Source organism: Equus caballus, chromosome 17 (genome assembly GCF_041296265.1).
Source record: "Equus caballus isolate H_3958 breed thoroughbred chromosome 17, TB-T2T, whole genome shotgun sequence".
In the NCBI taxonomy this organism is placed as follows: domain Eukaryota; kingdom Metazoa; phylum Chordata; class Mammalia; order Perissodactyla; family Equidae; genus Equus; species Equus caballus.
The window spans coordinates 29,605,571-29,621,086 of record NC_091700.1 but is presented as its reverse complement, the minus strand read 5'-3'; the positions used below and the strand labels follow the sequence as shown (position 1 = coordinate 29,621,086).

The following is a 15,516-nucleotide window of genomic DNA, read 5'->3' as shown; positions in this document are numbered from 1 at the left end:
AGGCCATAGTTTATGCATTTGAAAATACCTTTTTGACATCAAAAATTTCCATCTCAATAGGATTTTGTATAAGATCTAAAACTTTCTATGTACTTTTAATAAATTTAAAATGAAAAGGGGACACAGTAGAATTTATTTTGTTTATGGATATTTTGAAAAAGTAAGCATTTCCTTGGGATATGTGAAATTCAAGCCAAATGCATTAAAATGACCAGAAATAAAAGGCAAATGTATTTTAATACCATGTATTTTAATTGGTGAAAAGTAGGCAAACCAAATCAAGGCTTAAGCTTTATTCAACTAATTTATATTTTCACTTGGAATTTTTTAAATTATTTGAAATTGATAATTCTTGTCAAAGCCCCTATAATTAAAATAATCATTGAAAATAACAATTATTGACTAAAAAGCAAATCCTGCTAAAGGTAGTTGCAAGGGGGGATGTTAGAAATGAACACGTGACTCTTTTCTAGATCCAATAATATTATGATTATAAAGTATCTTGATGGTCCCAGTCCCAATTCTTTAGACATAAAACCTTTTGGCCTGTGGACTTTGAGTTTTCAGCAAAATATGCCTGAAATGGGCCTCAATAAGGAATTGATCCAATTTGAAGAAGACCCCTGCTATAAAGAATTCTGTACAAAATGCGTTTAAGGAGTCTACAATGTTGCAAATTCAAAAAGGGTGATAATAAGTACGACTTATAAAAACAAGATAACGTGGTGACCCACTAACTAAATATTATTCTGTCAAAGTGAATAGGTTAAGTTAAATTAATGATACATGTCGCTAAAGCCCAAACACAGGGAGTCTATGACGTTGTTGCCATAAGAGATTGAGCTGTGTTTTTCGGTTAAGCCTCCCTGATGGTTTAGAGGTATCACATGTAAGTCTTTAAATTTAATCAGCTCTCGTGTTAAGGTTGACACTAGTCTAAGGTGAAAGTCAGATTATTTCCAAGAGATAAATGCCTTTGGCCCTTTCTGAGACTTACCAGCATGAAACCAGATCAAAGCAGGGTTTATTTTAGCTGAGCACACATTTCCTGAGTGCCGCGTATGTGCAGGCCCCGAGCTGAACGCTGCAGAGCGTGTGGACGGGTGAGACTCACTCTCTGCTCTTACAACTGAGGGAGACAAGACATGTACATGAATAACTGCTATACAGCAAGATTGGAGAAATCCCGTAATAAGGTTACAAAGAAAACCCACAGAGGTGGAGATGAGGAATAAGAACTCAGTGGAGAACTGACAACTGAAGGTTGAGCTATATGAGGAACACATGTTGAGTGAAGCAAATGGCATGAGCATGTGTCAGGAGATTACAGGGTGTTCGTCTGGCTCGCATGAATGTCAACTGTGCAACGCAGTACCAAATGGCATTGAAAAATTAGACTGGGTCCGTACCAAGGAAGAGCATTGACTGTTAGGGCAAAGAGTTTATACTTGACTCATTAGCCACTGGGGAACCCTTGGGTGTTGTTGAGGGGGTTACCCGTTACAGTGCTCTCAGCTGTAAAGACAGAACCAAAATTCCAACAAACAGTTGTTTAAACAATAAAGATATACGCACCTGACAAGAAATCTGGAATTAAATAATTCTGAGCTGATTAATTCCACAGCTCAGCCTCTCTTGATTATCCCCTTAAGGTCACGACATGATTGCCACAACTTATAATTATCATGTCTTTCCGAAATCACATTCAAAGACAAGAAGAGGGCAGAAGGGCTTCCCCTTGGGCATATGTCTCTTTTTATCAGGGAGATAAATTTACAGAAGCTCCTAGTATTTGTCTTGATAACTATAGGCTGAAATGGTTTACACGTTCTCCCCCAAATCACTGGAAAGAGGAATGGGATTACCAATTTTGGTTTAGGCCAACATAGTTATCCCCTGGGTCTGAGATCTTCCCTGAGTACATTGCAGCCCACACCTGCACAGACCATGTGTTTTCTTAGAGTGGAAGAGGAGAGAGCAGGTATTGAGTGGGCAGCCAAGCTTGTGTCTGCCACAGGGTGAATGTCCATCAGAACTGCTTTTTTGACCCATGAATCTAGAAGTGATCAACAAGAAGCATTGGACTGGACAAGAATGGAGGGTTAGGGAGCTAGCACATCAACTGAGGCTCTGGATTACCTGCAGTGACTTCCAGCAGTGACACTGAAAATATGATGTCCCATGGATAGAGTCTAGACTCAAAGTTTCCAAACTCATACTGGACAAGAGAGGGCCAGTTCTTTCTCCGGTTCTCCAGAGCAGTTCTATTTTTAGCTGATTACTTCCTGGACTTGCATCAAATGATTACTTAGAGTGTCGGATGGATAATGAAAATATTTGAAACCCACTGGTCTACAGAAGGGAGAAGGATAGTGGCATCAAAGACAACCCTAAAGTTTTAAGGCTTCATGACTGGGACAATAAAGAAAGGAAGAGGGGCGAAGGAGCTAGTTTGGGGGCAGGGAGGAGAGAGGTGTTCAGAATTGACTGGATGTTGAATTTGAGGTGCTGAGAGCCATCCACATGGTTGCAAATTATCAGCACTTAGAAATGCAGATCTAGAATAGTCTCCTCAGAGCCAAGAAAGAGGCAGGAACCACAGGAGTTTCATGTGTAACAGAAAGGTCAAGGAGGATAGGATCAAAAATGGATGCTAAATTTAGGGATTAATAGTTGGCCTTTGCAAACATTCGTAGAAGAAAATAATGGACAGAAGATATTTCCTTGGGATAAAGGAACAAGTGAATGGAACGGAAGTTAAGATGCCGTGTCGCCATGTCTAATGACTCTTCAAAAATTTTGGCATGGAAGCCAAGGCTGGCAAATCTAAAGTTAGGCAATGTATACACTAGACATCTTACCTAAAGCAACACATTGAAAAGCAGTTAATGGCTCAAGCTGGATTTATAACATTTCAATGACAGGCTTGAAGTCATTAGTGGTATCTGCTTCTGCTTCAGCACAAGCAAGAAAAAAGAGAAAGGTTTTGCTATAATTTGCACAAAATGGCTCTTCTCTACTAAACCCAGGTCTGTCTTGTGCCAATAGACAGTGGACATGGGAGGGATGGGCATGGGTTTCAGAACACTGAATGCATAGTTAGGCTTTTCCAGAAATTTGGATTTGCGGGCCAGGAGCATGCCCAGCCCTGGGATGTTGGATGATGGAGGCAGGCAGGAGAGCCACAACTGTCCCGGCTATCCAAGACCTGGGCAGAAGGTCCCACAGCAGCCCCTCTAAAGTACTGCCTTGTTGTTAAGAATGTGGGTTCTGGAGTTAGACTGCCGGGGTTCCAGTCTCAGCTCTGCCTCTCATCTGTGGGGAGGCTGGAGTAATTACTTACTTCTTTGGGCCATTCGCAGTTGTCATCTTTGTTGTCAATGCTGATGCTGTCTCTGAGTGTGCTCCCATCAGGAAGCCGGAGCTTACTCACGCCCCACACTGGGCTGTTTCTGTGGCTGTTCCACTAATGACCTGGCACCCACTTTTCCACAGATGTCCCCAAAGAGCAGCGGCTGCAGGCAGTGCAGGCGGCCATCCTGCTGCTGGCGGATGAGAGCAGGGAAGTCCTGCAGACGCTGCTGTGCTTCCTGCACGACGTGGTCAACCTGGTGGAAGAGAACCAGATGACGCCCATGAACCTGGCGGTGTGTCTGGCCCCCTCCCTCTTTCATCTCAACTTAGTGAAGAAAGAAAGCTCCCCCAGGTGGGTTTTTCTCAGCAACAGTGGTGATCCTAAACCAGGTATTGCCCACAATTCACTGAAACAATTTCTCACACTGTGTTTCAACTTGAGGATTTGTTACCATTTAATTTATAATCAGAAAATGTTTTGAAGCGACTTAGTTCTTAGGTCTCAGATTCACAGAATTATCACAGTAGCATTGAACAATGTCTGTTGTGATCCAGAAAGCCTGAGTTTTTTTTTGTTTTGTGTGTGTGAGTGGGAAGGAGGAAAAAAGTACACGAAGTAGTATTTTACAATCTTTCGTTTTGAAAGGCTAGAGTTAAGGGTCACTTACGGCAGCTTGCAGTGAAGTGGTTCCAAACTTTGGAAAAATAGATTAACGTCTCCCCCAACAGTTGTTCCTGCCCTCGTATTTTGCCAAGGTTCTTCATTAGGAACTGTCAGACTCTTAGCCTGACTCAGAATATTTACGATGTGTGCTCACCGTTTTTGTTTGGAAATGAGAAGCCCTGGGATGTGGGTAGGAAGAGATAACCAAGGGGATGAGCTCTGTGCTGTGAAAGGCTCTGGAGTTTGGGGTCTGTTCAGGACTCTCCCCTTCAATTACAGAGTCATACAGAAGAAATACGCCACCGGGAAGCCAGATCAAAAGGACCTCAATGAGAATCTGGCAGCTGCTCAGGGGCTGGCCCATATGATCATGGCATGCGACAGACTCTTTGAGGTGAGCAAAGACTTGAAGCGAACTTCCTTATAGCTCTTGGAACGAGATAAGACGCTCGGAATGGTTGCTGCATTTATGGATTATATCTGTTTGTTCCTGAATTTACAGTGACAATACACTCTACAGCTCTGGTCTTTGCCGCCAAGAAGTGTGAGGAGCTAGCTCTCTAGCCCAGGCTCTGACAGTTAAAGCCACTCCGGCCCACCCTGATGGTGGTTTTCAGGAAAACAGTTACCTCACCTTCAGGTGCCAAGTTCAAAGCCAGCCAGCCAATTATGTTATATTTGATTTTACCTCAGGACTTGATTAGGTTCAGCATCTGTGTGTGTGTGTGTGTGTGTGTGTGTGCACGCGCGTGCGCATGCGTGCATGTGTGTGTGTGATATTAGCAATCCCTGACAGTTTATGAATATAGCCATAGATATGTCAAAGAAGTAAGTGAACTAGACTTCTGGCATACTTTTTCTGGTAAAATTGGCATTGTAAATGGGAAAAGTGTGCTTAACAGGTAAAGCTATTTCTAAATCATACTGATATTTCCCTTAAGTGTATGTGCTTTAAGTTTCCTGAGCCCACATTTTGCCAAACCAAATAAAAATATGTTAAAAGGAAAATGGAAAGAATGAAAGGGAAGTCATTGCAATGTTTTGAATAATAAATATAGCTTGAGAAACATTCTTGTATTTCCTGACTTTAGGGAGCTCCCCCAGCCCCCAGCCTTGCTACTGATCTTAGAAAAACATCTCTTGTGCCTCGGCACTCGGCCCATCGCCCATCCCGTGGTTTTTGGTGAAATGACTGCTAGCTCTCACTGTTAGTCTCAGCGTGTCTCTAGCTCACTGTGTTGGTCTTTCATGCGTCCGTCGGTTCAGGTCCCACATGAGTTGGTAGCCCAGTCTCATAACTCGTATGTGGAAGCTGAGATCCATGCTCCAACTCTGGAAGACCTGGGGACCCAGCTGGAAGAGAGCGGGGCGACCTTCCACACTTACCTGGAGCATCTCGTCCAGGGCCTCCAGAAGGAAGCCAAGGAGAAGTTCAAAGGCTGGGTCACGTGTTCCAGCACAGACAATACAGATCTTGCTTTCAAAAAGGTAATCTCAGGGGTTGGAAAAAATTACTCCCAAAGAGCCATGTCTAATAACCAGGGATTTATTTTGCTTTAAAAATGGCCACTGTGTCCATGGGGCTTGGCACACACATGAACAAGTTAAAGACCCTCTTCAGAGACTACTGGCAACCCTGCTGCACATAAACAGAGTGCAGACTGTGGAGCCAGACTGCTAGATCCCAATCCTGTCTCTGTCCCTTAGCTGTGTGATGTTGGACAGGTCACATGCCTCTCTGTGTCTCTGTTTTCTCATTTGCATAATAGACGTAATAATAGTACCACTGTCAGAGGAGGGCTCTGTAAAAATCAAATGAGTTAGAATGGTGCGTGACACACAATAAGCACTGGGTGTGTTGGTGACTATTATTTTTATTATCATTCTTCTTCTTTTTTTTTTTTTTGGTGAGGAAGGTTGGCCCTGAGTTAACGTCTGTTGCCAGTATTCCTCATTTTCCTTGCGGAAGAGTGGCCCTGAGTTAACATCTGTGCCCACCTCCCTCCATTTTGTGTGTGGGATGCTGCCAAAGCAGGGCTTGATGAGTGATGCTGGTCCACACCCGGGATCAGGACTGGTGAACCCGGACCACTGAAGCGGAGAACGCTGAACATTATTATCATTATTTTAAGCTTAAGTGTTGACATTTCAAAATTTTAAACCTGAGGTACGCAGAATCACACTTTCAGTCACGCACTCGGTGATTTTGTTGGACACTCAGGGAAGTATTGTAGGTTCTTCTTGGAGTTGGTTGACCTCTTCAGCCTTTGATGGTGTCTTTCCCAAGGTGGGAGATGGGAATCCGCTGAAGCTGTGGAAGGCTGCCGTGGAGGTGGAAGCGCCCCCCTCGGTGGTTTTGAATCGTGTGCTGAGAGAGCGCCACCTGTGGGATGAGGATTTTGTGCAGTGGAAGGTTGTGGAAACCCTGGACAAGCAAACAGAAATCTATCAGTACGTGTTGAACAGCATGGCCCCCCACCCTTCCAGAGACTTCGTGGTTCTCAGGTAAGCCTGACTTCTGGGGTTTAAGATATTCTGTTCCAAAAGCAGATTAAGAGCTGCAGATTTAAGTGTTTCACGGAGTTCTACCACCTAAATTCAGCCTCCGCTGGGAACACTAAGCCGGCCCTCACTTCCCTCAGTGAAAACTGACTTTGCTGTATTTATGCCCGACTTCCTGCTTCTTTCACCCAGTTTATAGCTCCGCCGGGCTCTCTTATGGCCCCTTTCATTATGGAGCGTATGGTTTATTAGGCCATAAATATTGTTCATTTCCTCAGAACAGAGTCCCAAGAATAGCTGCTGTTTGTCCAGTTGCGCTTTCTGCCAAATTATGCAAATTGAATGTAACTGGCTTTTCTCCTGATTTTGCCTTTCTCCCCTCTGGGAAAGCAAGTCTTCAGTTTGTATAACTCTTAAGACTGGCGTGTGTGTGACTTCCAAATTCATCTGTATAACTTCAGATGTTCATAACTCATGATCGTGCACAGAAACCTTGGCACAGCCCTGAAGGTCCAGCTATGCTGAGACACTTGGATGTCCAGTAAGATTTCAGGGCCTGACAAGGCTTGCGAGTCTCATGTCTACTGTTGAAATATTGCTTCTGGTAGATTTATGGGTTGAGTTCTGGACCCGTGCTCTCTGGCTTTGGAATGGCATTCTGAACCAATAATAGGAAGTTTGCACAGGAGAGCTATGCACATGGGCTGGTGAGTCATTATTGGATCAGAAAGAACAGGGATTGAGGCTGTTAACAGACCCAAATAAAATATAATTAAATCAATATATCCTTTTTTATTGATAAGTGATGGCCAACACTGTCTCTTCTCATAGATTAGCAGTGTAAAAGGAATCCCTAGTGAAATTCCCAAATGTATATTTAAAACAGTTTCTTTATGAAACTAATCTTGGTGGCAAACTAAAGGTTACTTTTCACATGGGCTATTTATGCCCTTGGAATTCGTCCTTGGGACCTTGAATTTTAAATATATGTGTCTATCTTAGCAACCTCGGGATCCTGGGGGAGAAGGTGGGCAGTTATAAGAGTGGCTTATTACCACAGTTATTGGGACATTAGTCATCTCATGGAAGTTAGGCTTCACCCCTTCATTCTTGCAAGTGGCCAATTGAATAGTTCTTCTAGGATGGCAGCCATGGGGCTGGAGCCATGCCATAGCCTGCCTTGTCCCTCCCCTTAGAGGAGGCTCAGGGCCAGAGTCTGTGCGTGGAACCTTCTCCTTCCATCCATCCAGCAATCCCACCAGCCTGCTATGTCTTAGTATACGATTCCACCACTCCCTTGTTCCAGGCAGCGTTGGAGGTTGCAGGGACCCTGCAGTGCACACAGCAGACTGCTTTCTCTGGGTTTAGATTGCGTTAGGGAGAGAGAGTCCATAAATGATAAGTAAGGGGCATAGAGTTTCTTACCTAGGTGGATAAGTAAGATAGGGGGATTGGAAGGGGTGGAGTTTTAAATCTAGTGGCCAGAGCAGACTCTCACTGCATTGATATTCGATCCAAGACTTGAAGGACAAGGTGGGTGAACCATGAGGCCCCGAGAGAGAACTCGGCACTCGAGAGAACTAACGATGAGCCAGACATGGATCCCACAACAAGAATTCCTTCTGGTTATGATCCAAGAACAGAGAAAGTGGCAAGTGTGATGAGGAAGTCACAGGGCTGAGAGACCCCCTGTCCTCAGAGCATCTCCACATCCAGGCTGGCACAGACAGCGCCGGTCTCCTTTGGGGATTACCATGTTTACTTCTCGCTTAATCCCCTTGTCTAGGAGCTTCCAGTGACAATCCTGAAGCTTTTTCCATTTTATCCCCACAGCTCTGTACAACTTTCAGTGTTTATTGTTAATCATATCATTGTGTGTGAAAAGAGAATGTTCACACCTTGGAGAAGCTGCTGAGTATTTGTTTAGGGCTTGCTTCTTCCCAAGTTCTTGTCAGGCATGTGGAATAGTCCCTCTTTCTGGTGTGGTAGGGCAGGACAAAGCTATAGATGAGATGACTAAGCAGGGGAATCCGATTTGTGATGTAAATAACTGGGATGTAATAACAAAACCCTTATCCTATGGTAGAATTGGTTGTTACACAGATGCTCTTATGGTTCCTGACTCCCATCTATAGCCTTTTTCCAAGTGGTAGCCCCCTCTATGCTTGAATGCTCCGGGAACAGGGAACTCACTACCTCCTCACACAGCCCATTCCATTTTTGGAGTGTGCACATTGTGAGACAGCTTTTCTCAGTGCTGAACTGAAAGGTGTCTTCATATCTCTCCCTTCTGGAGTCAAGTCAGCTATATTTATTTGTTCTCCCACTCAAGAGCCACTCCAGTATTTGAAGACAGTCCATATGTGTCTAGTTTACTTCAAGCTAAGCATCACCAGTTCATTAAGACTTGAGTGGAGCATCACCTCCTCCAGGAATTCTTGCCCTATCTGCCTCCCCTTCCCTTCCCCCTGAGCCCAGAGCACTCCGTGCCTAACTGTATCATGGCACGCACCATGGTTTTTAGAGTTCTCTTTATATATCTGCCTCTTCTCCTGGGCTGTGTATCGTTGTGTGTGGTGGCTTCTCAGAGCCTGATACATCCATGTGCTGAATAGGTATTTGCTAAATGACTTGAATGAGCGAGTGCTCATTCCAAAACTCTAAGACCAGCCCTTCAATAATGGGCAAGAGCCTCTGCAGCCTCAGTTTGGGGTTCCAAGGCAGATCTGGAAGCTGCAAGGCCATTTCTGGCCTCTGGGTCTGAGGGCTGAGACTTGAACTCAGTTGCTTTGAACTGCCCTGTACAAACTGCACACACACTTATGGAAACCATTAAATTAATCCAAGTAACTAGGCTAGGAATTTGAGTAGGAAAATGTAAGTGTAAACCTCAGCGCTGTGTTCACGGTTTTCTTTCTCTCTTAGCCATAATTCTGATGTGCCGGTTGTTTTGCTACAGGACCTGGAAAACTGATTTGCCCAAAGGAATGTGTACCCTGGTGTCCCTGTCTGTGGAGCATGAGGAAGCCCAGCTCATGGGTGGCGTGCGGGCCATGGTGATGGATTCTCAGTATTTAATAGAACCTTGTGGTTCCGGCAAGTCAAGACTGACCCACATCTGCAGGATAGACCTGAAGTAAGTGTGAACACCAAGGAGAGTGGGCGCCATCTTGGAATCTCAGCTTTAGTGGCACATTGCTGGGACCCTGTTTGTCATCCTGATTTCTTATTTCACTATACTTTTTTCCTCATTGCCATTAACGTGCTTTCATAGATGATTGCTTATGCCACCCTCTCTCTGCTTTCCTCTTCCTCACCTTTCCTAAAATTCTGGCATTCTCCTGCAGCTCTTGGCTCTCCTTCATTTTCAGTTTTGTCCCCCCTTATATTTCTGTGCTTCTCATCCAGAGCAGCCATAAGCACTAGAGCCTGGCACACAGTATGTGCTCAGTAAGTGCAAGTCTCCTTCTCTTGTGTTTCTTTTGGGTGTCCTTTTTTGATGCTCCCTCCACTTGCCCTCCTTTGAGAAGAAACTAATTCAAATCTAACCCCTCCAAAGCATTCATGATGCCAAACTGAGTTCTTGGTCTGGGTAGATGCGCACTGAGCTTTCTCAGTAATTTCTAGAGTTAAGTCAGAATCTTTTCCGAGGAGAAAAATCTTTTATCATTTTAAAGCACCCAATGAATACTGAAAAGATAGACTGAATGCTTGGCTGGAAAGGCATTTTCAAGGCAGCTGATGACAGAATGAGGCTCTCAGATCCTGGAGGCAGCAGCCCTGAGTTGCACCAAGTGTACTTACAGTCAGGGCACAAGAACAGCCCTGGCTACTGTGACAAATTGTTGTGATTTCAAAAAAGATGTTCCCACTTCCTTTCTGATTTTTGTCCCCACAGAGGTCACTCCCCAGAATGGTACAATAAAGGCTTTGGACATCTGTGTGCGGCAGAAGTTGCCAGGATTAGAAACTCTTTTCAGCCCCTCATTGCTGAAGGTCCGGAAACTAAAATCTGAGTTTTCCCCAGTGTGACATCAAACTCAGGGAAGAGGAAGCAAAAGCAAATGCCTGTGGGAGAGAATGTGCTCGTGAGAAAGCAGGAGAGAGAGAGAGAAACTGATTGACATGGTTAACTTTTAAAAATGGAAACACTGGGAAGTCAGAATGTTGAAGATGCAAGGATTTCTGAGAACTTTCCTAGCCTTCCTGGAGATGGCTATAGCCCTACTAATATAATATTTTTAAAAATCAGAACATTTATCTATATTACTTAAAATTAAATGGATTATTCCTTATGCATTGCCTAATTTGCTATTTAAAGGCTTCTAAGAAGCGTATTCTTAACTGTAAATAAATGTATGTATAGCATATGTACATATGTGTGTATATCTCTATCTTTACTGTATATATGTAAAAATCAGTTTTATATATAATGGCGTATTTTGAAAAGGAACACGTCTGACTCAGTGAGTCCCTTCCTCACGTGGTTCTTTCCAGGTTGCTCTGGGTCCCATCTCCCCACTGTCCAGTAAGCTGAGCAGAATCTGCTGCTAACACCCAGGTGTGAAAATGTGTGGTCTGTCCATCTGCCCTGAGGTTTAACCAAAGGTTAGCTAACCAAAGGAAAACAACATTAAAAGGTTCTTATGTGTTGTCTGTTTGTGTTCTTCGAAAACTGAAGTGGAGTGTTGGATAAAGTGAGGAAAAGAATACTTACTCCTCTTTAAAGCAAAGAAATGGGTGAAAGTTGTTACCAAATTTAAGGCTGGGTGACCAGTTGCCACTGGGCCTGGCCAGATGCAGTTTCAGTGAAATGTCAGATACCCACGGACCACTGGAGTCAGCGTGAGAGACTGAACCAGAACCTAGATGTCCCTGCTGATCAGAGCTGAATGTAATCGCCCGTGCTCGTTCACAGCCAAAGGGAGCCTCTGCGGTTTATGAAGTTTTCATAGATACATTTCATAATGTTCTTAAGTATCATTCTGTTTGACCAGTGGCCTTTTTTGGTCACAGTTAATTGGCGTTTTCCTACCAAGATATCGCACTGAATTTAACTCTGGACACCAGACAAAGGGAGATGATGGTCATTCAAGAGCCCCAGACCGTTACAGCTTCAGGGAATTCTTATTTTGCTACATGTGATGTTCTTAAGAGATAATGTATTGAAGTTTTGCAATCTGAAAGACAGGGTTTTAAGCTAACATTAGACCAAAACTATGTTCTTCAATTAGTTTTAGAAAATATAAACAGGTTTGTTAATTCCACATTTCTTCATTAGCTGGTCAAGCTACCTATGCGTTTGGCCCAACCTTATTTATTATTGTATAGACTAAGCAAATTGACTCTCCTTAGCCAATTGCTAGTGGATTTGTTTATTATAATTCAACAACTGTAGAGAGAAAGATAATTTATTGTGTTTGGTTTCAGAGAGAGAGATTTTCTTTGGTAATCCGTGAGAGAGTGGTATCATAATTTAGCAAGTGGGGTTGGAGGAAAAAAAGAAAAATTTAAATGAGTGTTTTCCTTTTCTTTTTTTGTATTGTATGCATTCATATAATGTTTTCTCTTATCAGCAATGTGCAATTCTTTTTTTGAGAGGAATAAAAATGCTATATATGAGTTCTGTATAGTGCAAGGAGAATCATACTCTTTGAATTATGACCTAGGAATTTTTCATTTTCTGGCCTACCTAAGAAGGTGGAGCAAAGCCATAATTTTCCATTTGGGTAGTGCTTTGTGAGCGAAAAAATTCACTTCTGCCATACGTCTTAAATTTAACCATATATGCTGGGTTACTTTAATATGCATAGACATATGCATAGTGAAGTTGAATCTAGTTTCACACTGGTCCTACTCCAGAGATGGGAGCCTGTGTGTTTGGAGAATTAGACAGGCACGCAAGGATGGATGGTATTGTATCACCAAATTTAACGTGCACATGAATCGCCTGGAGATCTTGTTCAAATGCAGACCCTGATTCAGGCAGGCTGGGTGGGCCTGAGAGTCTGCATTTGTAACAGGCCCCGGGGATGCCCATGCTGCTGGCGGGAAGATCCCACTCTGAGAAGCCAGGGTCTACAGCAGAGTTAAAACAGAATAAAAACGAATAGGATTGTATTTCTGACTCCTCTTCTCTTCAAATTACCTGACTTTTTTATTTTTATGCACATGCTAATCACATCGCTGCTGCATAACAACACAGTGCATCTAAAAAAAAGAAAAAAGAGGAAAAAGATGCATCAAGCTTATTTGTCAAATACTGCAGTATTTTATTCATTGTTATCTTGCCAATGGAAATAAAATATGATATTGCATTTAAATATTATATTTATACCTCATGTATATTTTTACCTCAATTGTTGATATCAATCATCAATTGTAAATAAATAATTGCCAAAGCAAATAAATTTATATACATTAAATATTTCCTATTTTCTATAAAATATATGTTGCTTTTCATGCTTCATCCTATAAGTGGAAAACCTGGTTCATGAGGAAAATTTCTCTCTAAGATAGGTTGCCATGTGCTGGACTCCTCCATACTGTAGTCAATGTCACTCCCAAATATAAGATGCTATTATCAACAGACATTTCTTAAGTCTGGGTACCTTAACCTATGTCTAAGGCATTAAAGTGATGGGTAGGGATTTTTGTTTTTCTTCAGATTTTGCTTAAATCTGGAAGTTATAAAAACACTTTTATAGTATTTTTATAGAAGATTCAGTGAACTCTATGAATGAAATTTCATTTTCATTAACTAGACAAGAAATTGAGACTTGAGGAAGTGACTTCTGGCTGCATCACTGGACCGTGAAGAGTAGCGACATCTGACTCTGAGCCTCTTGCCTGCATTGTACTTGTTCTGTGCTTAACTTCTCAAAGATAAAGGGAGCTCCTAGTTAGACAGGCAGGAGCTTCCAGACTTTCTCAGCAATAGGCTTCAAAAGCCACGGCAGCCCAAAAGACCATATGCCCCCGTAAAAGTGATCCAAATGGTGCTCTCTGCTCATCTCCCTCATGCTTTCTCTCAATACTGGCAAGTTTTGCTTTCATAGGCAAAGGAGGAATTTCAATTGCCCCTTTTCTTCTTCTAGATGAAAGAAGAGAACATGGTGGTCGTTCTAGCAGGCATGGGCTGCAAATGTTGTCCTGGGACCCTGGGTCATACGAATGCAAACTTGATTCTGAGCATACTTCATGAAATTCTTAGGTGTGAAACTGTTCTGTTTCTGTCTTTTGGTATTTGGCCACAGAAAAACTGGTCATATGACCTCTTAGAAAGAAAATGTAAATTCCACTTCCCCAGCCAAGTGGAATAACACACACTGACACAAAAGCAAAATCTATGTATGCTGACTACACAAGCAGCAAAGAAATCAATACCTGAAGTGACGGCATTGTGATGTTGCAAAGCCATGAAGTGTGAATGTGTAACTTTTGACTTGCCTTAGGCAGACCACCTCCTTTGTCGACTGTTTCAAAGATAGCATTTGCTTCGCTTCTAATGATCCCACCCAGCAGGCCACCTAGATACCTCCTGACCCACGTCCTTCTTGTGCGCAGCTGAGGTTCGAAATCCCAAGTAATACTGTTCCTCTGAAGCAAGATTTCCAGCATACGACATCTGTTGCTGGAGTGCACAGTCGTTGAACGTTGAACAGGAGTGGAGCGCTTGGCAAGCAGAGGTGCTGATGTGAAGTAGACACGGTGCGGAGCAGAAATAGTGAGATACAGTCTGTTCTAATAATCTGAGGCAGTTCCGCTCTATAAAGGCACTGTGAACGCTGAATTAGCAAGCACTGAGCCACTGCTCCTAGCAGAGTAGAGTTGGCATCTTACAAGCCTCTGGTCACAATGTTTTTGTCAACCCATCAATATATGACCATATTTTTTGTGTGTTTCTGTTTGAAGAAGGCTTGCTTACATATTTCTGACAAATAATTGATTATGAGCAGTATTTCTTTATAATAAAACATCAGTCGAGTAGGGCTTAATATTTTCCTGACCCTGCGTAATGTGACTGCAATTTCTTTGGTTTTCGGCCTCACAATAATTTTTTTTTTAATTAGACTTTTTTATGAGTCATCATCTCATGAATCCACAAACTGAGCCGCTTCCCGTCTTTCCCATGGCTTCATCATACTCTATCCGTGTTACGCTCTCACTTTCCAGAGCAGCCCCACTTACAGATCAGTGAATTTCCTCTTCCTTTTTTCTGGATGTACCACATTGGCCATTCATTGAACTCACAGCCAACAGCACTAAAGCTCGTGCCTGAAAGAAGCTTATCTAACACGTATTTTCTCTGTGAGGCACGTCCCAGCCTTCTCATGCGCAGGAACACTAGAGAGTGCTTCAGCAGTACGCCTGGGGGCAGGTTTAAACTACAAAATCACCAGCAAAAAGCACAAAAAGGGGGAAAACATGAACTAAATAGATCATGAAAAGGATCCTTGTGTACAGTAGGAGAGCTGAAACTGGATGGCAGAGCATCACATTGCTTCGTCTCAACTGGGAATGAGCATGCACACCAGTGACTCCAATTTTGCGCCACTCTGCACATGGCTGACAATGACCAGGAAAGCACAGAGCGTATTGATTTGGGGATTACAAGTAAATTTTAGTGAGTAGGTGAATTTGCAAATACAGAATCTGCAAATAAGTGGGATGGATGTATATACAATACCCAGTGGTTTGTTGTTAGTGCCCTGGAATCTATTCCAACTCCTAGCTACCCTGTGTACAGCAGAACAGAACCCTGCCTGGTCTTTTTCTGTCGTTCTCTCACTTTCCGGTGCCATATCAGATGATGCTTCACTGCTATTCATAGGGTTTTCATGGCCAATTTTTCCGGAAGTGGGTGGCCAGGTCCTTCTTTCTAGTCTGTCTTAGTCTGGAAGCTCTGCTGAAACCTGTCCACCATGGGTGACCCTGCTGGTATTTGAAATCCCAGAGGCATAGCTTTTAGCACCACAGCACATGCAGCCACCACA

At 43.0% G+C, this 15,516-nt stretch overlaps 1 protein-coding gene across 21 annotated transcripts in view; it reads left to right on the top strand.

Annotated features, from left to right (window-relative positions):
- STARD13 (StAR related lipid transfer domain containing 13) overlaps positions 1-12,843 on the top strand; it is a 487,282-nt gene extending 474,439 nt beyond the window's left edge. For all 21 annotated transcript variants that reach the window (XM_070239505.1, XM_070239503.1, XM_070239512.1 and 18 more), the window contains 6 exons: positions 3,496-3,706; positions 4,298-4,412; positions 5,285-5,506; positions 6,306-6,523; positions 9,480-9,656; positions 10,419-12,843. In XM_070239505.1, coding sequence (XP_070095606.1) covers positions 3,496-3,706; positions 4,298-4,412; positions 5,285-5,506; positions 6,306-6,523; positions 9,480-9,656; positions 10,419-10,536 — 1,061 coding nt within the window. In that variant the 3' untranslated portion in view covers positions 10,537-12,843. The remainder of the gene's footprint in view (positions 1-3,495; positions 3,707-4,297; positions 4,413-5,284; positions 5,507-6,305; positions 6,524-9,479; positions 9,657-10,418) is intronic.
- The last annotated feature ends 2,673 nt before the right edge of the window (positions 12,844-15,516 follow it).